Source organism: Schistocerca nitens, chromosome 2 (assembly GCF_023898315.1).
Source record: "Schistocerca nitens isolate TAMUIC-IGC-003100 chromosome 2, iqSchNite1.1, whole genome shotgun sequence".
Classification (NCBI taxonomy): Eukaryota; Metazoa; Arthropoda; class Insecta; order Orthoptera; family Acrididae; genus Schistocerca; species Schistocerca nitens.
In genome coordinates this window covers 1,102,225,067-1,102,247,503 of record NC_064615.1, presented here as the reverse complement: position 1 = coordinate 1,102,247,503, position 22,437 = coordinate 1,102,225,067, and the positions used below count along the sequence as shown (strand labels likewise).

The following is a 22,437-nucleotide window of genomic DNA, read 5'->3' as shown; positions in this document are numbered from 1 at the left end:
GCCTTAGCTCGAAGTTGCTTAAAAGTGATAAGGCTGGTCTATAAAGGATGTTGTCCCACTAACTGCAGGCTCCTCAGCAGTCCTGAACAGCTATTGGAGTGTCTTTGGTCCAACAAGCCACTGGCTGACAGTGGATGGGGAGGGGACTGTAAAAAATGGAAAAAAGCAGTTTCAGCAGCATGGATGATCACCTGAGACACCTTGCCCAACCCTCATCAATCCAATCCAACAGACAGGTGGCAAATGTAACAGCAGAGGTAAGGACACTTGGTTCTGTGAAGTGCCCAATGTGGTAGTCTGTCTGTCTGGTGCTGGTAAGGAAATGACAGGACCACTAGGAAGTGGTCACTGCCACAAAGGTCATCGTGTAGCTAGCAATATAGTGAAGCTGCACGATTTGGGTGAAGGTATCTTTAGCATGAAGCAGGTGAGAGAAACATCATTGAGGAAGTACACGTAATGGTATGTCAGAAGTTGGTCAAGTAGAAGGCCTCTACCAGATGAAGTGGTACTCACCCACAGGGGGTGGTGTGCATTGTAGTTCCCAAGCTCCTGGGAAAGTTGTTGGATTAATATGGTGAATTCAATATAAGTAAGTGGCCTGTCTGGAGGTAGGTAGACATGGAAAATGGTAATCACTGAAATGATAATGAAATCAAGACCCTAAGATGACGACAGGCATTGAAATACATCAACAGGGACAGATGAAAATGTGTGCCCCAACCGGGTCTCGAACCTAGGATCTCCTGCTTACATGGCAGATGCTCTATCCATCTGAGCCACAGAGGATAGTGCGACTGCAGGGATTTACCCCTTGCATGCTCCCCGTGAGACCAACATTCTCAACTTAATGTCCACACACGACATTTGTAGTGCTCCGCTCATTACACTCGTTACTCGTGGCAGACAATCTTACTGAGTCCCGTAAGAGTTCGGGCAATGTGTGTGTGCATCCAGCACAGAATAAGAGGGGTCAATGGCCAGTTAGCCTTAACTATATGAAGATGGTATCTGTTCTTTCAGACATGTCCGAAAGAACAGATACTATCTTCTGATAGGTAATCACTGAGGTCGTTTGCACCCAGACGACTATTACTTCCTATGGGGTATGAAGGGAAATCCATTCACCTACATCTGTACCAACCAAAGTGAAGATCCCCTCCAGAGGACCTCTCGGGAACAGCGAGGTTCTAACAGAATGCACGACAACCACAGAGCATTAGAAAATGGTCATCAGTGAAGTGAGTTTCTTGGAAAGCAATGCAAACTGTAGAAGAGTGGGAAAGAAGAGGTTTTAGTTCCAGCAAGTGACAGTAGTACCCATTACAATTCCACTGAATGATCATGCGACTGGCGGCTGGGTTAAATGTGAAAGAGTCAGAAGTGCTGGATCACTACCTGTCACCAGTGTGGATGGAACCACATCCACAAGGATCGGCTCAGAATCCGACTGTGTGGGAGGACCTGGCGCCTTCAGTGGCACTGGAGACTTGGCCCGATTCTTCTTCATCATCATCATCATCACTGGTGGGCAAGGTTAATTCAAGGGACTATCCGCACTGAACACTGTGACAGATGATAGACAGCTGGGACTCACAGGCAGTGGCTCCTTCAGTCATTCTTTGGCACTGGTCCTCCGGTTCAGGGGTTGCCGAGGAGAAGGATCCTGAGTGGGAGCCCTGTCACTTGTAGACAGGGAAGAAGGAGCTCTTCACCGGTTGGGTATGGGAAGTGGTTCCCAAGGAAAGTACTGTGAGAATCATGGGAGAGGTGAGCGATGGGAGACCTGGTTGGGAAGGTTTGCGGGAAAGGGGGGGGGGGGGAGGGAGAGGAGTGTGCCAGCATTATTGATTATCATGTCCTCAGGATGTAGGCATTAATTTTTTTTTGTGCCTCAGTAAATGAAAGACTGTCAATACATTCATATTCCTGGATCTTCTGTTCTTCTTGGAAACTGGGCAAAGGGGCAACTGAAGGGTCATTTTCTGCGCAGCTGACACACAAAAGTAGATGTTCACAAGAACTACATTCATGGAATGATTATCTGCACCTCTTAGGTAGTGGGACACATGGTTTCCACATCACAACTGTACAGCATGACCTTTACCTTCTCCGGAGGAAATTCCCTCCATAGGCTAAGACAAAGGTGCCTGTACCTGTATGTTTATCCTTAGGCCCTTTTTGTACACATCTGATAAAATGTACACATCACTGGTGGAGATTATCCCTGAGTTCCCCATCTGTTTGGAGTGTAAGATCTCTGTGAAAGATGATTCCTTGGACTACCATATTTATTCGAATCTAAGCCGAACTTTTTTTCCGGTTTTTGTAATCCAAAAAACCACCTGCGGCTTAGAATCGAGTGCAAAGCAAGTGGAAGTTCTGAAAAATGTTGGTAGGTGCCGCCACAACTAACTTCTGCCGTCGAATATATGTAGTGCTACACAAGCATGCTTTGTGGGCACAAAGATAAATACTGGCGCCAAAACCTCTGCATCAGTAAATAAATTTAAAAAAAAGGTAGAAGATGAGCTTTTTTTTTCTCCGCCCCGAGTTTCGACCACTGCATTTTCATACATTATCCAACGAAGTACATACAAATTCCGTATTGTTCATCTTCGAATGTAGCAGAATTTCAATGTACTACGAAAATCCGACTGGCAAGACTGTTAGGGATGTTTGTCAATATGGCCAACTCTACATTCCGAGTTTTTTCCTACCTGTGAGAAGAGATGGTTGCTAGTAGGAACCTGATGAAATGTGAATCACATGCACTATTCTCTTCACCGTAAGAATAATACGGAAAAAAAAAACATTTTGCCATGTATTCTTTCGTGTTTGCTGCTATCTCATTTAAATCATGTCTGCCTAATAAACTACGAAACTAGAGTGAGACAGCAGCAAACGCGGAATACAGTCATAAATGAAGCATGGCAACTGACTAGATTTTAAATGTAAGATGACTAATTTCTGTGCAGAATTTGATGTACCAAAGAAGCGGCCGCAAAGATTTTCAAACGGAGAAAAATTTTCGCTAAACTCTCGTTCAGAACATGTTCTATCATATGCAGTCTATTATTTGGTTCTTGTTGATCATTATCAAAGAAAGCAGCAGTGTAAGTAACAACAAATAGCAGTCTCTTGCCATTGTTTCGCTAATGAGACGATTCCTCTTTTTTTTAAACGGCCGTAGCGCGCACAAAAGCAAGTCATGCCGCGAGCGGCGACAGGCCGTAAACACACACTATCAAAATGCGACAAACAATGCATGACACAGTACAGTAATGCATTTTCAGCTTAGAGTGACAAACCCCTATAACAAAGAAAACGGCACTTATCAGATCAAAGCAAAATAAGCAATCGATTCAAACCAGACGAAGCACGTGAAAAAGGAAGGATACCCGTATAAATACGGACGGAGCGCCTGACGCATAGCAATGGCTACCTGGTAAAGCTTAACTGCTAACCTTACGACTCGAACCAAACTACTGTAGCTGTATCGTCTTTCATTCGACCTAAATTGTGTCTCATATTACAATGGACCAACTTTGTTTCGATTTGGAGGTGCAGCCTAAAACTTTTCTCTCCCCTTGAATTTCGAGTCTCAAATTTCAGGTGCGGCTTAGATTCGGGAATTTTTTTTTTCCTTTATTTCGAGTCTCATTTTTCAGGTGCGGCTTAGATTCGAGTGTGGCTTAGATTCGAGTAAATACGGTATGTTCAAAGTTTAGTTGGGGCAATGATCACAGGTACATCACATGGATGATCACATACCAGAAGAGATGTAGATTTGGCAGCAGATGAAGTTTCAGTTAATAACGAACCATCTTTATTTCTCCAGACACTCAACATCTGCAAATTTGCCTTCAATGTTTTCAACAAAAAAAACCATCCCCATCAGTACAAGCACAGACAAAGTACTGGGTGAAGTATTTTACTCCCAGACATCCAGCTTGTCATCCTTCCCACACTGTAGTGAGCAGAGGAAACATTTATGGTCATATCTAGCTTTGTTATAATAATCTTTCCCATCTTAAGAGACTGCTGGCTGTCATGCATCTGCCAGCAGATTAAAGTTTCATTTGCTTTATGTGTGAATCTTCAGCCACGGTACCACCCACCCCTAATGGTGGTTCTTCCCACGCGCACCAGCCCGCCACAACAATAGTTTACCTGGACAGTGAAATGTTGTCCACCATTTCCGTGCCCCAGCACATACTCCTTGGCTTGTGGCAAGGATTCTAGCTCAGGCACCAACAGTGCGATCCCTGCATCGTCAGGGGGTTACCACTTGACACACACCCTCCACCCGATAATCGACAGCACTTTTGCTGCTTACTACCAGATTTTAACTGAGGACAGCAGGAAGGAGGTGCAGGTTGGGGAGAGAGAATCTAAGCTTTTTTAGTGTTTTTGTAATCATTTTTCCATCAAACAGTTTTCTGCCTCTGTAAGCTGATTTATCATTGGTAAACATGTACTCCATGAAAAATATCCATTTTTCAAAGCATCACTGTTAGTAAAACTCACTTTTGGTTCATTTTTTAAGCCATACTGAATTTTACTATGAACTGTCTGCAACAATTATTGTAAGTAATAGTTTTGAATCTAAACAGTATCCATTTAGTGTATAAAACTGCATGTGAAATACAATAAAAAAAGTAAGTAAGTTGGTTGGCTGGCTGACAGGGATATGGGGTGGGGTTAATGATCAAACGAGGTCAGTTGCTCAATCCAAGAGTGGTGTATCTGGAAGTAGAGATGTTCACCAAGAACATTTCCTGATCTAGTCAGGAGATTCATAACAGTAAACGTGAAAAGGCTAAAACATATTGGGCATATTTTGTACCGTTAATAATAAAAGCAAGATGAAGGAGATAGGGAGGTCAATAGGTGAGCATCCCGGAGCTTTGCACAGAACAGGAAACTTCTTACCCACAGCTGTCCCACCCCTGATACGTTACAGTCGAGAGCACACACTATTCAACAAAGTGCCACATCCACAGATTACAAAATTGGGTGTGGCAGAAAGAAGACAAATGAAATAGAAAAACAAAACAGAGTAAAAGAGGAATGAAAGATTAGCCTTGTCAAGGCAGTATGAGACACCCCATCGCAACCACTCTGCTCCAGCACCAGAGCCAGATCAAAACCTTGTAACAGAATAAAAACAACTTGCATAGAGAAAACCAAGAACCAGTTCAACCACCCACAGGCAATGAGTCCTGAAGTCCACACTTAGTGCACAAGGAAAATCAGGGGGGGGGGGCATTCCACCAATATATGAGCTACTGTTTGTAACACTCCACAACCACAATGTGGAAGTAACTTACAAGCACCGTGCTGCAATAGCCTCCTTGATTGTGCAGATTTAATTAGATGGGGCAGTAGCCCACCAGATGCTGTTCCATTTCCAGGCGAGAAGAGGTCTCACATGCACCCGCAAATCTGCACCTGGGGTCGGCAAAGCAAATGGGGAGAAAGTAAGTGCTCCTCTAGTCAAACAGCCTACTAGTTTGTTCCCTGGGATATTCACGTGATGTGGAAACCAGTGAAAGACAACTGAACAGGCAGCAAAACGAAGTCAAAAATACAAAAACGAAACAGAAAAAAAATGAACGTTATATGCTGATGTCCTGTCTTCTTATCCAATTGAGACTTCATGGCATAGCCACAAAAAAGTCATTTGTCTCACCCAGGTAGGCTCTCACTTTACACTTCGACAATTGTTAAACTGTCTGGTTCAATGTCGCGCAATCTGAGCTGAATGCATTCACTCCATATCCTGTTCGAATGCAATTTATATTCTTCAACTTGGGCTGTGAGAGTACAAAACCAATGGGTATCTGTTGAGAGTCAACAAGATATTGACTTCAGGTGGAGCACTCATATTGCAGGTTTCATACCATTTACTGTATGTTGAAGTTTCTATCAGAAGCCTGTGGGGGTAATCGCAAACGTGGATTTCTGGAACAAAATTTGTTTGCTGTCAAACCTGGAATACCTTCATGGATGTGAAGTGTAAGATACCTCATTTTTTCAGAAATGTTCATTCAATATAACTTCTTGCCTTCTTAACAAGAGGATGGCTAAGTGGCAGAGTGTTAGCCAGTATAGTGGAATACTTTTTATGCACCCAGAAATGATTCTCTTGGTTGCACTAAGCCGAAAATTATTTAATTGAAGGGTGTTGAACTATAGACTTCTAGTATACTGCAACAGCTTCGCAGGTCGGAGTTTGCAATTTTACCTGTACTTCTTCACTAAGCATCTCTCTGGTGTACAGCTGTGCAAGCTTACTTCGTCTGTGATTCATGAACTAGAACACTGTAGGTATATTTTGCTTCACATGGTAACAGAATCACAAAACAAATGTCAGTGATAAGGTTGTGCAAAAGGAAATCATTATCTTCTAAAGTATCACATCCAGAAAACTTTCTAGCTTTAGACAAGTGTCATATTTTAAAGAATTTGAGATCTCTCTTTCTCGGAAGAAGTGTTTGATGGTTAGTAAACAATTTCTGCAATATATGTAAAATGTCTGTATGGACTGCAACCTTCAGAATTATAAAAACCCATCTTTTTCTAGGAAGCACAGTGATCCCAACTAACTCTGAGAAAACAAATGTTGAACATGCTAAGCAGGTAGTTTTGCAAGAAGTAGTTTTGACATGAATGGTTCTAAAAGACAATGGTAACATTAAGGTACTAGCAGAATTAAAGCTGTGAGGACAGGTCATGAGTCATGCTTAGATAGCTCAGACAGTGGAGCACATGCCCACAAAAGGTAAAGGTCCTGAGTTCGAGTCTTGGTCCAGCACAGATTTAATCTGCCAGGAAATTTCAAATCAGCAACACTCCGCTGCAGAGCGAAAATTTCATTCTGGAATGGTGCCATTCACAAGAAAGCTTTGTATTTTATTTCTTCAGGATCTACAAAAAATACATGGAGCATGTGTTCAAATGGTACACACTTCATGATGTCAGCAACGCATGACATGGACCAAGCAGTCACAATGGTGACAGGGTACAGTACCTTTCACATGACAACACAAAATTGGAATCTCTACAGAATCAATTTCTTCCATATCTAAGACTCCATTAAATCTGTGTCTGAAAAGCAATTCCTCAGTAATGAAACATATGAAGCCTTAAGACTGACTACCAGCTTTACAGTGAATGCACAAAATATTTGCTAAATATTAGATTTCACTTTGTCTTAAGTTGCAATTTGAACAGCAATTGTATATAAATGTCTTAATGCACTGTGATTAACAGCTGGTGGTGACATGTTGAGTTACAGGGCAATGACCTTCAGTATGAACAGAATATTAAAAACTGGTTTATTATCAGTACCTTCATGTACCAACAAAGACAAAACAGCAAATTCAGTATAAAAAAATTCGCATAAAAAACCACCACTACTACATAGTAAAGGGGGTAAACAAAAAGAAAGTACAGTTGCCTGTTCACATTGTCAACATACTACCTGCTACATGCTAAATGCAATTTAAGTCTGTGTATATAATAGTTATTGTCTTATGCTCCTATAACTTAATATAATATTCTTAAAAAAATAAAATTTAAATTTTCCAACATAAATCACTTTTTAATAATAATTAAAAACCAATAAATTCTAAATTTGAAAATCTTAAACTAAGCACACTAATAAAGTGTTTTATATTTATTTCCAGATACACACATATCAAAACGAAGTTCTCCATTGATCATGTTGTAGCTGTGGCTACCTGTACGAGCTAATTTTTGCTTGTTGACAGTACTCTGAAGACCAGTTATTGTTGTGGAGTGAGTAAGTTGCAGTTCAGCTCTTGGCCAACACTGAGTGACCCGAGCTTAGGTAGGGCACTCATCAGCACTACTCAGTTGCCCTATTAATGCTTTTACAGCATGTTCATAGTGTGATTGGTTGTTGCTTACATTTCAATGTGGAAGCGATAATTAGCAAATTGTGTCACATAGACTGAAATGCTGAATGTTATCAAAAGTATTAATGCTTACCGAGTGACCGAGAGGTTGCCCTAAAATTCCAGGCGAAATTAAATTTTGAGATCTGGGGATATTCCTCACAAGGCAGAGACAGAGAGAGAGAGAGAGAGAGAGAGAGAGAGAGAGAGAGAGAGAGAGGGGTGTGTGTGTGTGTGTGTGTGTGTGTGTGTGTGTGTGTGTGTGTGTGTGTGGGTGGGTGCGCGCGCGCGTGTGTTTTAATCTTTGCTTGTTGACAAAACGCTAGAGACCAGTTATTGTCATGGCGCAAGTTGCAGTTGGGCTCTCAGCCACAATGGAGTGCGCCGAGCTGGGCTAGTGCATTTGTCAGCACTGCTTAATAGCAGTCTTAATGCTTTTACAGCAAGTCCATGCCACAATGGGTCAATGCTTAAGTTTCAATGTGCAAGTGACCAGTAGCAAGTTGTGTCATGTAGACTGAAATGTTGAATGTTATCCAAAGAGTTACTGCTTATCGAGTGTGTGAATAAATTATAATTTGTGACCCTTTAACAATCTGTGTTCTCACTTAAAACAGTGACCATAGTATCCCTGGAGGAATTATTTAATGAGATTAGCTGTATGGAAAATTTGTTGGGAAAGTAAGGAGAGACTTTAACCTAATATAGCAGGCCTGGAGGAAGACCAACAGGACAGTTAAAATGTCAAATTTAAATGAAATATTAGTAAAGAAGGGAGAAACATTATTGAGAGGGAGGGGGGAGGAGGGGGGAAGGACTTGGTTTAACAAAAATTGTTCCACTAGATGGGTCTGGAAGTATCATAACATAAATGGGTTCAGCTACAAATGACAAATGCATCGCAATATGACAGCTGTGATATGTGTTGCGTATTACATCAACCGTACTATGCAAAGTAAATGACCATGCAAAGTCTGGCACAGTTGTAGCACAGTTAGGTAAGCCCATGCACCATAGCAAGGTTGTACATCAGATGGGAAAAAATCTGCTTCTATTTGCCCTCAGGCAGAAAACCGCATAAAAGGGAATAATTAAATCCCTTTTAATTGTCGTGAGACTTATACACAATATGTTCAACATGTTGTTCACTGTTTTTAGTCACAAGTTGAAACCGCATGTTTCACAACAGATCAGAGTCTCTCATGGGTAACATTCAGTGTGCACAGTGCAATGTGAAATTTCAATTCAGTTATATTTGTAATCAGAGCATTGAACGTAGCATCTTTCAGGTAACACCCAATCAGAAGTCTCACAGATTAAGATCAGGTGATCTTGCCAACCAGGATCTCCAAAATGTCTCTGTAGCAATTGCTTTACTGGCTACACAATGTGTTGGGGGGGTGAAGAGTTGGAATGACATTTGTGCACAAAAAAAAGAAAAGGCCCAATGATTGAATGAGGCTATCAACTCCCATCACACAAATTACCTTTAAAGAATGATGCAGTACCAGCTGATGTGTGACCAGACCATTTGCCCATATTCTGCAATTCTGTGTACTGACCTGTCCTCAGAGATGAAAATGGGCTTCATATGTCCCGTGATTTGACAGGGCATGATTCTGGTCAACTTACATAAGAACCCTTCTTTCCACACTATCAGAAATGGTCGTCCAGGAGACAATTACTACAGAAGTCTTTGGCTTTCTTTTCCCAGAAATGCAGCTGTGATGTATGCAGTCAGGCTTAGAACCTAGCCTGTGTAGCTCCCGTTTGGTCTGGAACATGCTTGTTCTACAGGGATTATTTTTTCCAGGAGTCTTGTATCTATCCTATTTAACAGAAGACTCTCGAAAAGCTCCTAAAGTTTAACACCACCCAAGAAGTGCTATTTGATTGTAACTTTCTATTTTATCAGAAGATTTGTTCAGTTTCAAGAAAGCAATAGTTTAGTAATTTTGAAAGTGTTTGGTAGATGTCCTGATTTTAGGATTGACCTATAAAGTTTGATAAGCCTTATTTCAGTGCTCTTCCCTCAACAAATCAGAAACTGAGTGTTATCTCATTAAAACCAGGTGACAGGCTTGTCTTTACATTACATTGGGGAAAAAATCCACCAAAACTGCAGGAATAAGGTTATATCGTGTACAACCAACATATAAGCATTCAACAATTAAACAATGAAAAATATAACTTTACAGTACACATCTAAATATAAAACAAAGCTACTCTGAAACTAGTTTCAAAGTTAACAAGTTAATAAATATTAAATCCTAAAAAACGTAGCATTACTTACTTAGGTTCCATTTCAGTCCCGTAGTAGTGACAGAATTGGCCTTTCCACCAATAGGGATTATGCCACACCACACTTTTTCAGCAACGAGATCAGGTGGGAGAGAAATTTCATGCGAACCTGGCCTCAGCAACCATGTCAGGGAGTCTGACGACAGAAGGTAGACTGGCATAGCACCTTCCACATGTGTCATCTTGAAGAGAGTATTTATGTTGGCAAATATATGGTCCATTCTTCCTGCAGATTGAACCACAGCTACAAGGGCATCCACCTATCACAATAACTGAATGACATATCTCAACAAAGGAGTCATGAATTAGAGGTTAAATTTAGAGACTAATTATTGCAGATCAAGAGTTAAATGTTGATATGTAGTACAGCTTCAAGAAATATAATGTTAGTAACATTAGCACTTGCCTACAATGTACGCATGCATGTGCAAATACATTCATATGAAAAATCTAGATCTTTAAGCAACATCTCTGATAGAGAAAGTAATTGTCTGAAAAAATCTCTTCTTCTTCTTCTTCAAGTCCCACACTTATAAGCCACATTTGCTATTCTTTCAAAATACAGAATATCAGACTTTTAGTGTCTCTTTCACCAATTACAATGTTGGGCTAGTCTTTTTGGATGTACTGATGGATCTTCGGATCGTGGTGTTTGCCCTTGAAGCTCATGCACAGAGAAGTGTGTGTTAGGGCAGCAAAATGTCATTGACCACGCTATATCGCCCACAGGCAGGTGCTTGATAAGAAATTCATAAGACACATGTAAACAAGAACAAAGGTTTATTATAACCCCAGTAGAGAGATTTAATAACAAAGGAAAAACTCTTCTGAATAAGAAATAATACAACTTGTCAGACACCAACACGCACATGCCTGGAACACACAGTGAGACATGAAGACTATGCCACCAACAATCCCTAACGACAAAGGTTGAGCGTTCGGCATAGTTGACCGACAGGTATGTCTCTGTATAGGCATAGGTTCTGCTGTGGTGTCTTCCAAGTGGCCTCTCACTAATTGGCTACTAAGTGCCAGCACATGGATTGGCCCAGAGCTTCGGTGAAGAGAACTGCCAACATGTTGGCTTGCACCGCCCTATGTAGCTGGGGCACAGGGGAGTTTGTGCCGACCCATTTACACACCCATGACATGGCAAAGGAAATAGGTCCCTGGCACAGAGGACCTCTGGTGGTGCTTGTCCCGCCATCTGGCGTCGTCACTGCAATCAACGCAGTCTTGAGTGGCAATGCCTCGTATGTACGCAACTCCACGATGCTTCAGTGTGAGGGGTTGCTGATCCCTTTAGGCGAACATTTGGTACATGGAAGACCATCTCATGACAGCAGAGCACCAAGGATAATTGTACACAAGGTTTGAGTAATTTTGGAACTGGAAAATTTCCTGTGGGTCTTTAAAGACAGCTTTTTGCCAGAATGGCACCTCCATCAGGTTTGGCATGCCTTTAGATCTGCACAAAGAAAGAAGTGGATCAGAAGTCTGGTTGTCTTACACGATAGGTGTACAGCAGACTACTATCTGACTCATGAATACCTGGCTGACTTAATATCATAACATTTCTCTGACAAAAATGATGATTAAATTATTGTACGGAGTCACAATTATAAACTACATATTGTATTGTTAATATTGAATAAATTACCAGAATCACTCAACAAATGAGGCTTTGAAACCCCCCTTCAAACACTCGTAAACAACAATGAACAAATGGATGCTTGCTCTGTTGACATCCTGTGTTCTTTGTTTCTTTGATTGTGTATCAGATGTTCAAAGAGTGCGCGCTCCTCAATTATTGTTTTGTATGTTCTTTACATTTTAATTAAAGAGTCCAAAATGGGTGATAAATGAAATAAAACTTGCAGTGCCTATGATCAGAAACTACACTCCTGGAAATGGAAAAAAGAACACATTGACACCGGTGTGTCAGACCCACCACACTTGCTCCGGACACTGCGAGAGGGCTGTACAAGCAATGATCACACGCACGGCACAGTGGACACACCAGGAACCACGGTGTTGGCCGTCGAATGGCGCTAGCTGCGCAGCATTTGTGCACCGCCGCCGTCAGTGTCAGCCAGTTTGCCGTGGCATACGGAGCTCCATCGCAGTCTTTAACACTGGTAGCATGCCGCGACAGCGTGGACGTGAACCGTATGTGCAGTTGACGGACTTTAAGCGAGGGCGTATAGTGGGCATGCGGGAGGCCGGGTGGACGTACCGCCGAATTGCTCAACACGTGGGGCGTGAGGTCTCCACAGTACATCGATGTTGTCGCCAGTGGTCGGCGGAAGGTGCACGTGCCCGTCGACCTGGGACCGGACCGCAGCGACGCACGGATGCACGCCAAGACCGTAGGATCCTACGCAGTGCCGTAGGGGACCGCACCGCCACTTCCCAGCAAATTAGGGACACTGTTGCTCCTGGGGTATCGGCGAGGACCATTCGCAACCGTCTCCATGAAGCTGGGCTACGGTCCCGCACACCGTTAGGCCGTCTTCCGCTCACACCCCAACATCGTGCAGCCCGCCTCCAGTGGTGTCGCGACAGGCGTGAATGGAGGGACGAATGGAGACGTGTCGTCTTCAGCGATGAGAGTCGCTTCTGCCTTGGTGCCAATGATGGTCGTATGCGTGTTTGGCGCCGTGCAGGTGAGCGCCACAATCAGGACTGCATACGACCGAGGCACACAGGGCCAACACCCGGCATCATGGTGTGGGGAGCGATCTCCTACACTGGCCGTACACCACTGGTGATCGTCAAGGGGACACTGAATAGTGCACGGTACATCCAAACCGTCATCGAACCCATCGTTCTACCATTCCTAGACCGGCAAGGGAACTTGCTGTTCCAACAGGACAATGCACGTCTGCATGTATCCCGTGCCACCCAACGTGCTCTAGAAGGTTTAAGTCAACTACCCTGGCCAGCAAGATCTCCGGATCTGTCCCCCATTGAGCATGTTTGGGACTGGATGAAGCGTCGTCTCACGCGGTCTGCACGTCCAGCACGAACGCTGGTCCAACTGAGGCGCCAGGTGGAAATGGCATGGCAAGCCGTTCCACAGGACTACATCCAGCATCTCTACGATCGTCCCCATGGGAGAATAGCAGCCTGCATTGCTGCGAAAGGTGGATATACACTGTACTAGTGCCGACATTGTGCATGCTCTGTTGCCTGTGTCTATGTGCCTGTGGTTCTGTCAGTGTGATCATGTGATGTATCTGACCCCAGGAATGTGTCAATAAAGTTCCCCCTTCCTGGGACAATGAATTCACGGTGTTCTTATTTCAATTTCCAGGAGTGTATATGCTGTAATGAGACTGGATTCTAGGGTAGCTTTGGAGATAGGGGTAGGAAAAGTACTGTTGCAGACTGGAAGACAAATCAAGCAGATATCAAAATGTCGTGCGCTTCCCAAGCTAATGGAAGTGGAATAAAACCAAGAAAGACAATGTTGAAAGGTCAGCATGGAGATGCTGAAGATGCTTCATGTTTGTGGCATGAACATTTAAGAGGAAATGGTTTGGCCATTACCAGACTGATATTGCAGGAAAAAGCATTGCAATTTCAGTGGCTGGCAAATAGACGGGAAAACATTCAGAAATTGAAAGAGACGGATGGTTTGAATGGTGGAAGAAACTATTTTGTACTCATCAGATTACCATTAGTTGAGAGGCTTTATCTGGCGACAAAGAGGCTGTGTCACTGTTTAAAGACTATACTTTGAAGTTAATTGACAAGCAGGGAATTTCTGGTGAACAGTTGTACAATTGTGACAAAGGAGGTTTAAATTACAAGATTATCCTTATGAAAACATTTGCTTCAAGAAAGGAAGTTGCAGCACCTGGATACAAGGAAAGTGAGGAATGAGTTACAATATTGGCTTGCAGTAATGAAACTGGCAACCACATATTTAAGCTTACATCAACAGGGAAATCATGAAACCTACGCTTTAAAGAACCTGCAAAATCAGGATCACTGCCTCTACATTACACTCTTCAACAGAGAGCATCCATGAATTCAGAAATATTTAAAACCTTGCTCCAAAATGAATTTATACCAGCTGTATAGAAATATTTGACAGATGACCATTTACTGAGGAATGATCTGCCACTTCTCAATAATGAGACTTTACATCCTGCCAGTGATTAACTCACAGCTGAAGATATCAGGGCATTATTTTTAACATGTAATGTGATGACTTTTTGTCAGCTGATAGACCAGGGCATCCTTGAAATGCCAAAGAAGAAGAAGAAGAAGAAGAAGAAGAAGAAGTATCATCACTGCCTTCTGAGTCCATTGATATCAGTGACTAATGATAAGATTGCAACCATTCTGAAGATGGTTGACTTCCTAGTTGTTATAATATAGTAGTCCAAAGCACGGAAGAGAAGCTGAACACTTTTAAGATGTTGGAAAATTCTTTTAGACCAAGAAGCAGGACATTTTAACTTTGAATCCATGTGTGAAACTGAAGTTAAAAATGAAAATGATACTGTTTCATTGCTCAAAAATTTATCGGGCTGTGAGGGTGTTGAATCAGAGGACGTCACAGAATGGATGACAAATAATGAAGTTTATGAACTTTGAACGATATTGTGGAATGGTGATGCAGGGGGAAGTAACACAAGAGGAGGAGGCCAACTTAAAAGATAAGAAAAATCTCACCCCACACTCAGAAGGGTTCAAGATGGTTCACGTTATGATGCAGTACATTAGTGAGCTTGAGGAACCAACACTAGCTGAAAACCATAAGAGGCAGGCTGACAGACAAAAGATTGATGAACTACAGCAATATTATGTGATGGTCATTATAAATAATACTGATGATCTGTTGAAAATGAAGCAGGCAGCGTGGGCTACCTTCTTTCACAGACTGTCAACTGATGAAATACCAGTACACCACCTTTGCGCTCCTGGATCTGATTCATGGTGCAATTACTGCAATGCCCAGTATTCAAATAGTTCATACAGCCATAAACATTCCATCCCAGCAGCAGTCACAGATATCTTAAAACCTATTTACAGAAACCTGGCAAATCCTCCAATTACTTAAGAACTGCCTGCATAGTCAGACTCAAAATCCCAATGAGTCTTTCACAATCTTATATGGACTCGCTTACCAAAAAATGTTTTGTTGGAATGAAGACACTAAAGTGGGGGGTGGGGCAGTGAGTGATGCTGTTATTGCTTTTAATGATGGCAACTTTGGTAGGGTGAAAGTGCTACTGCATATGAGAACTAATCCTTGAGCAAACTGCATCAGAAAACTTGAACAAATGTACAAGGTTCACACTGATTAAGCAGAGTGCACAGCACTGTTGGCCACTAAAGAGTCCAGAAAGAAGGAAAAATCTTAGAAAAAAATTGAAATAATGATATACAGTATAGTACAGGGTGCTTCTGAGAGACTAAAAATAGAAAAAATAGCACATATTAAGTGAGTTACATTCTTTTGAAACTTCCAAAGCCGTTTCTGAAAATTTACATTTTCTGTTGCATTTTTCTTTAAATCTCGGAAACCACTTCGAGTAGAGTATTCAAATTTTCAGGGAGTAATAACATAGATATCCAGAGTCTACTGAACTAAAAGAAGAACACAATGTTATCTGTAATTACAATTATTTACGTTAACATGCAAAAAGTACACCAAATTTTAACCATGTAATTAAAAAAAATTTATTTCCGAAAGCAGTGGCTGAAATGCAATTATTGTACTTCAGTAGACTCAGAACATACAGTTTAATGTCTTGTAGAAGTTCCATGTCAATGGCTACAGTGTTTCCTGAAATACATGGAAGCCAAGTCACTAAATTTAACATTGGCAGGATAGGGCATTCCAACTCCCCTTGAAGGACAGAAACAGTCATCTATCAAAGTTTTTTTTTTAAAAAAAACCTCAAACCTTTAAATTTCAACTTGTGTGTTAGGCCTGGCTTTTAATGTGTGTAACTGTACATTCATACTTTACAATGGAGACAGAACTATGTTTCCCAGATTAATTTTTGAAGAGTACAGTATGTACAGAAACACTGAACTAGCATGTATTATTTGGAAAGTCAAAAAATGTTAATAAAATTGGGGTTTTGTTTAAAAGAATGGTAGTTTTTAATGGTACAGCTTGGGTCAAAAGAGAGACTATCTGAATTTTTTTGTTATCTGGCTTGACCTGCCACATCAGGATGGATAGTCTAGAATCTACTGTATATCAGCACCACATCAGGATGGATAGTCTAGAATCTACTGTATATCAGCAAAGTTTGTACAAGAAGATACTTTGCTTTTCACTCATTCACTAGTGGACACTCCCTTTTCATTAAGAACAACGCTTATCTTAGGCAATAAAGCATTTATGAAATGCTGCACCATTGTGGGAAATTTTTTGTTGATGAAGCCTGACAAACATATGACAGATGGAAGTGGAGAAACATCAGTATCAAAGTACAATATGAATACAGACTCCAAAACCATCTTTGTCAATTATTTCCACCTCTTTCTGAAATAGTATCATGCATTAATATGTCCACAGACACACAAGATAGAACCTCTATAAAGGTTAGGCTCTTGCTCCGGCTCTGCTCAGATCACACTGAACACAAAAAAATGACTTTTTACAACTCTACAACCTTAAAAGGGTAGGCCACAATGTTAGGATTTACTTCAACCTTTTACATATTTAGTAGGCCATTAAAACAACATAATGTGCAAGTAGTAAGGTGCACTAATATGGCAATTCCGAGAAAATCGCAAGCGTAGTTTTTCGCATCTATCGTGTAACTGATTTATCTGTGCATAGGTGCTGGATGTTAGCGTTTGTGGTGGTCAAGTGCTTAGTATTTGAGCTTCGTCAGATGAACGTAGATGAGGTGATGGTTTGACTCCCACTCAAACATTCATTTTTGTAGAACAAGTGTAACTTCTATGATATTAAAAAAAATGTGCACTTACACTATTCATTCTTGCATTAGCAATGTGTTACTGCTAGGCAGATTAACTGCCAAATGGGGCCTGCCTCTGTGTCTGCAGCTCAAAGTGTTGAGGTGCAGAGTAGTTCTGGGTACCTTATCAGATTGCATGTATGGGATTTTGCAAAGCATGACAGGCATACATTTTCAGGAAAACTGTGCTTCTTCATTTACTTGTCGATAGTTATAAATATGTTTGTTCTAATAATTAAATTTAATTAAAACAATAAGTAGTCAAATAACATGAAATTCACTAAAACTTCATGAAAAACACGTTTTTTTATTATATTACCTTTCAAAAATAAATTCAACAAAATGACCAGTGTTGAAAAAATATAAATTAGAATTACGTTTGAGTCAGAGTCAAATCATTGCCTCATATACGTTTGTCTTCCAAAGCTCCAACACTATCCATCTGACTCCCACAAACGCTAATGTCCAGCACACACACACACACACACACACACACACACACACACACACACACACACACACACACACACACACACACACACACACACACACCAGTTACTTAATAGATGCGTAAACCTTCTCTTAAATGTGTACAAAGTTCGAAGCAAATCTGTGATCCCAACATTGTGGCCTCCCCCGTTAGAATTAGCTGCCCAACCAAATAAACGATTTCACAAGCTTTTAGCATAATATACTCAAATACATATCTGATTTATGATGCATTTAAGCAAGTAATCTAGATTTAATTCCCATAGTTGAGAAAATAGTAAATCAGCATTACTGTCTCGTCAGTGTAAGAAGACCCCTGACAACTGGCCGTGCATTTGCCAGCTTTCACTGTGAAGCTGAAACAGTTGCAGGTGAAAATAATAGCAGTCTATAGAGCTGTGACAGTGTACATATGTTTCCATAGAGACCTTTATAAAATTGCATTACATGATGATTGCGGTAGGTGCACAAAGCTGTTTTGCTCAACTAACAGCATCTGTCAGAGATCAGCTTGTATTGCCTCGAAAATAGCCACAATCTGTTGTTAGCATACTACACTGAAGTACTGTAGCCTGCCATGTCTGCTGATGTATAACTCTACACATTCTACATGCCTACAGCAATTTTTGGTACACCATTTGTGAATGAATGAATAAGTGGGCCACTTACATCAATCTTATTAGCTATAGCAACAAAACCAAGATTCCTTCACTTCCTAAATTTGGCAGACAAACCATAATTCAGCTCATCTATCATACCTTAGGATTCCTGTTGCTACAGCATTGCCAAGAGTTAATACAGAACAACTAGGCCTAATATGTGTTGTGCATTCACTAGGTGCCCTACACACTACCAGAAATAAGTAAGACAGTTCATTTAAGGGCCAGAAATTAAATTAATATAAATTAAGAATGCACAGTTTCACAGTGATATGCACTGATAAAATTCTCTTGAGCTTCCAGTTGTGTCAAGGGTTTAAAATCCATGTGCTTTCGGCTGAGCACTCCTCAGCCATTGTCAAGTAGTGACTGTCTTTTGGATGCTGCCACCACACTTACAGAGCTGTCTGCCTTCTCTGACATCACTGGTGCTCATTCTACCACCATATAAGGTAATGTTTTCACTGCACACCAGCTTCAACCTTCCCATGGCTGAATCCCAAGCTGTACTTAGCTGCAAACAGTCTTTATTTAGCACGATGTTACAAATTTTTGTCTCTCTCTTCTTTAGTTCCTCTATCTCAAAAACTATTAGTCCATATAATAACAGATGTCTCTTCAAATGCAATATAATGTCTCTTTTCTAGAGTATGCTCTGCTACCACTGTTTTCTAAGTCCCGAAGGTGAAAGCATCTCATGTTCCACACAGTGCCATTCAATGCTATGCACAGTTGGTCCTACATAAAACAGTCTACATCCAAATGTTATTTTATATACTCCTGGCGTTCATGGATGTGGCTGAGTGCACAAGAGAATTTTGTCAATATAGATTAGTATAAGAAGTGAAGCATGTAGTCAATAAATATCTAAAATATCATACCTGCAATGGCCTGACGGTTTCAATTAGTGAAAGTGTAAAACTTTAAAGCAAAAAACAAATCAGATTCATCCCAAACAATTTTTCACACACCTATTATTTGCCTTCATTAATTACAATAGACTAAAAGTTGCAACAAAAACTGAATAACACATTTACCTTAATTTTCACCTTGTCAAGATGCTCAACAGCAAACAAAGCAGCTTTTGTAAAATCAGTTTTATTCTGATCCGGAGTGACAACAACAGGAACCCCTCTCTTCTTGTAATAGTCAAGAACACATTCCTCCACAGAATCTAAATCTCCTGTTATGAAATCAGGCAATGAACAGCTTTCTTCTTCACTGAACTTAAACCAACGGTTGGTTCCTCCATCAACCGTAATCCTCAAAGATGCTGAGTTAATGTGAAAATCAGAAGTTTGAAACATGCATCTTGAAAAGAAATCCATTTATCTTATGTACTAAGCATGTTTTGAGAAAATTTACAGTAGTAACAAATATCCTACCAGAAGAGTGATTGGACTCTTTTAGCCTGTTGAATCAAAAATAATAAAAAAATGTTTTATTTTTCAACATTATGCTTACTAACTTACAGTTTTACAAGAGATAAAGACAGCGATTTCATCACAGAAATAGCATTAAGCGATATGTACCATACAATTAAGGTACTGCACATCTCTGCAGTCCTTTTTTTTTCATAAGCACTAAAAATTATTAAGGTAGCCTAATTAGTGATTGTTATTAGTTTCCATTACAGACAAACATTAAAAGTGAGGGCCAAGGGGTGATATTACAACCTTCCCTTCCCCCTACTTCGCCCTGAAATATTGGTTGTTTCGAATACGCATGTAGCCTGAGGTCTATGTAGTGTAGTGTACAGAAGCAGGCAAGGGAGTACAATGTACCACTTCTCAAAAGTAAATGCAATAAGTCGTGTGTTAGCAAATACAACCTTACAGAAAATATTATCACTTTCAGTATTATCAGGAAATTTGAAGAAAACTAACAGTGCAGTCACTAAGAATAGCAGTGTGTATAAGAAAGCTATAAGATGTTTACATAAAAGTTTTCTGGATCCAGATTCCTGGGAGAAAAAAAGTGAAAAGAACACTACATAAGGTTATATAAACACTGGAGGGGCTACACTGAAGGGCCAGTTGGAGGAAACTGGAACGCTGCTGCTTCACTTTCAACCTTATCTCAGAATTACAGCACTTCGTTCTCTTATCAATAAATGAAGGAGTATGACCTGCTGGCATAACTAACTTTTTTGTACGATACATGTTCCCTTTTCTATGCCTTCAAAGATGTCAAATCATGTTGTCTTAACTAGTAACATTTTATGGTGCTTCACATTACTTCCAGTGTGATCCACATTTGTGGCCTTGAAATATCTTACTGTAATAAATTGTTTAAATAAAATAGTATGACCTAAACTGATATGTCAGCCTTGTCTAAATATCATTTAAAATATTTTTTCTTACCGTTCTGCCACAGAGAAAGCATAGCTGCACGACTGTGTCTTATAGGCTGATTTAAAATCATAACAACATAGCTAAATTTACTTCTGTCTGGTGTCAATATTTTCAATGTATCCCATCGATGCACACTGTGTTCCAAGTCAGTCACATTCATGTTACACTGTTGTTTGAGCTGCTACTTGATTCACACATTGTATATTTTACGATCAAATAGAAAAATGAAAACTTGGCTTTTCTGGGTCATCTACTATCTCAGAATAATTTCTTTACAGCAGCTGCGTTTTGTTGTCATGAAACACTGATGCGCCATATGACACGAATACTTATCACAGGTTCAGATTAAGTTGACAACAAGGAAAACATACTTTTTAAGAACTAAACGCTACAAACAACACGCCGTCTACGCAAGTCACATTGAGCTACCATGCTCTTGAAAGACCGCATTTATGATCAATGGTTTGTGTACGCAGGGCTGCCAATGAAGCGCCGATGAAAATCCTTACTGCTCTCCAGGCAGATACAAATTTCTTTCAGAAATAGTCTTCGTAACCATCTCCCTGCATGTCCAGTAAATGGAACTTTTATAATGTCTCTTGCAATTTGTATTTGGGTGGCTATTCTACAGCAAGGCTGAGGAAGACTTTAACACAGTCAAAAATTTTAGACTGTGCGGGACTGTACAATCTCCGGTTAGCAACCGCTTAAGCGCTATTCTCGGAATAGCGCGGGGAACGCATTGGACGAACAGGGATTAACTCCTAACCAGAGAATCAAATCTGGATAAAACCAGTTCACACTGGCCGTCACGTCACGTCATGTCCCGTTCCGTCAAACTATTCCGCAATGCATTTCAAATGGCGGCATCCATATTGGCCGTCTCGTCACGTCACGGCATCGTCTGGTTTTCTCTGGAGGAAAGTTCTCACGGTTGACATCGTCGATCCGTTGCTGATTATGTGACCCACAAGCTCATTTCCTCCCAATACGCGGCCATGCACAGATCTCCGTATTTCGTTTCTTTGTGGCTTTTCTGCTTGATATCAGTTGTTTGTTTTTCGTTAGCTGCTATCAGTTGTTTCGTTTTGTAATATATTTTGTTAAAATTTGTTATACATGACGACGGATTAACTGAAGCAGTGAGACAGCAGTCTGAATGGTACGACATGAGTGTATTGAATTACTTGCCCTCTTCTAGATTTATAAAGTGGATTTTTATAGATAACGGTTTCATACTTAATATTTTACAATGAAATGGATTGCAACATTGCTGCAACGTGACGTGAAAAAAGTACTGTTGAAAGAAACAGATTGATTAGTAGGTGGAATTTGTCACGTTGTCAAACATTTGTAGTGTTGGATAAAGAAACAGAAGAATGCTAAAGATTAGATGGGCAGACCACAACTAATGAGGAGGTAGTGAATAGAAGTAGGAAGAAGAGAAATTTGTGGCACAACTTGACTAGAAGAAGGAATCGGTTGGTAGGACATGTTCTAAGACATCAAGGGATCACCAGTTTTATTGGAAGGCAGCATGGAGGGTAAAAATCGTATAAGGACACCAAGAGATGAATACACTAAGCAGATTCAAAGGGATACAGGTTGCAATAGGTACTGGTAGATGAAGAAGCTTGCGCAGGATAGAGTACCATGGAGAGTCCATCAAACCAGCCTCTGGACTGAAGACCACAACAACAACAACAGATAAAGAAACGCACTGAAACTTCAGACAGTGCAAGTAGTTTATTTT

At 40.7% G+C, this 22,437-nt stretch overlaps 1 protein-coding gene across 1 annotated transcript in view; it reads right to left on the bottom strand.

Annotated features, from left to right (window-relative positions):
* The window catches only part of LOC126237494 (thiamin pyrophosphokinase 1), a 50,543-nt gene extending 29,396 nt beyond the window's left edge, over positions 1 to 21,147 (bottom strand). The window contains exons 1-3 of the mRNA XM_049947645.1: positions 20,694 to 21,147; positions 19,368 to 19,603; positions 10,219 to 10,486 (exon numbers count right to left, since the gene is read on the bottom strand). Coding sequence (XP_049803602.1) covers positions 10,219 to 10,486; positions 19,368 to 19,603; positions 20,694 to 20,844 — 655 coding nt within the window. The 5' untranslated portion in view covers positions 20,845 to 21,147. The remainder of the gene's footprint in view (positions 1 to 10,218; positions 10,487 to 19,367; positions 19,604 to 20,693) is intronic.
* Positions 21,148 to 22,437: the final 1,290 nt, after the last annotated feature.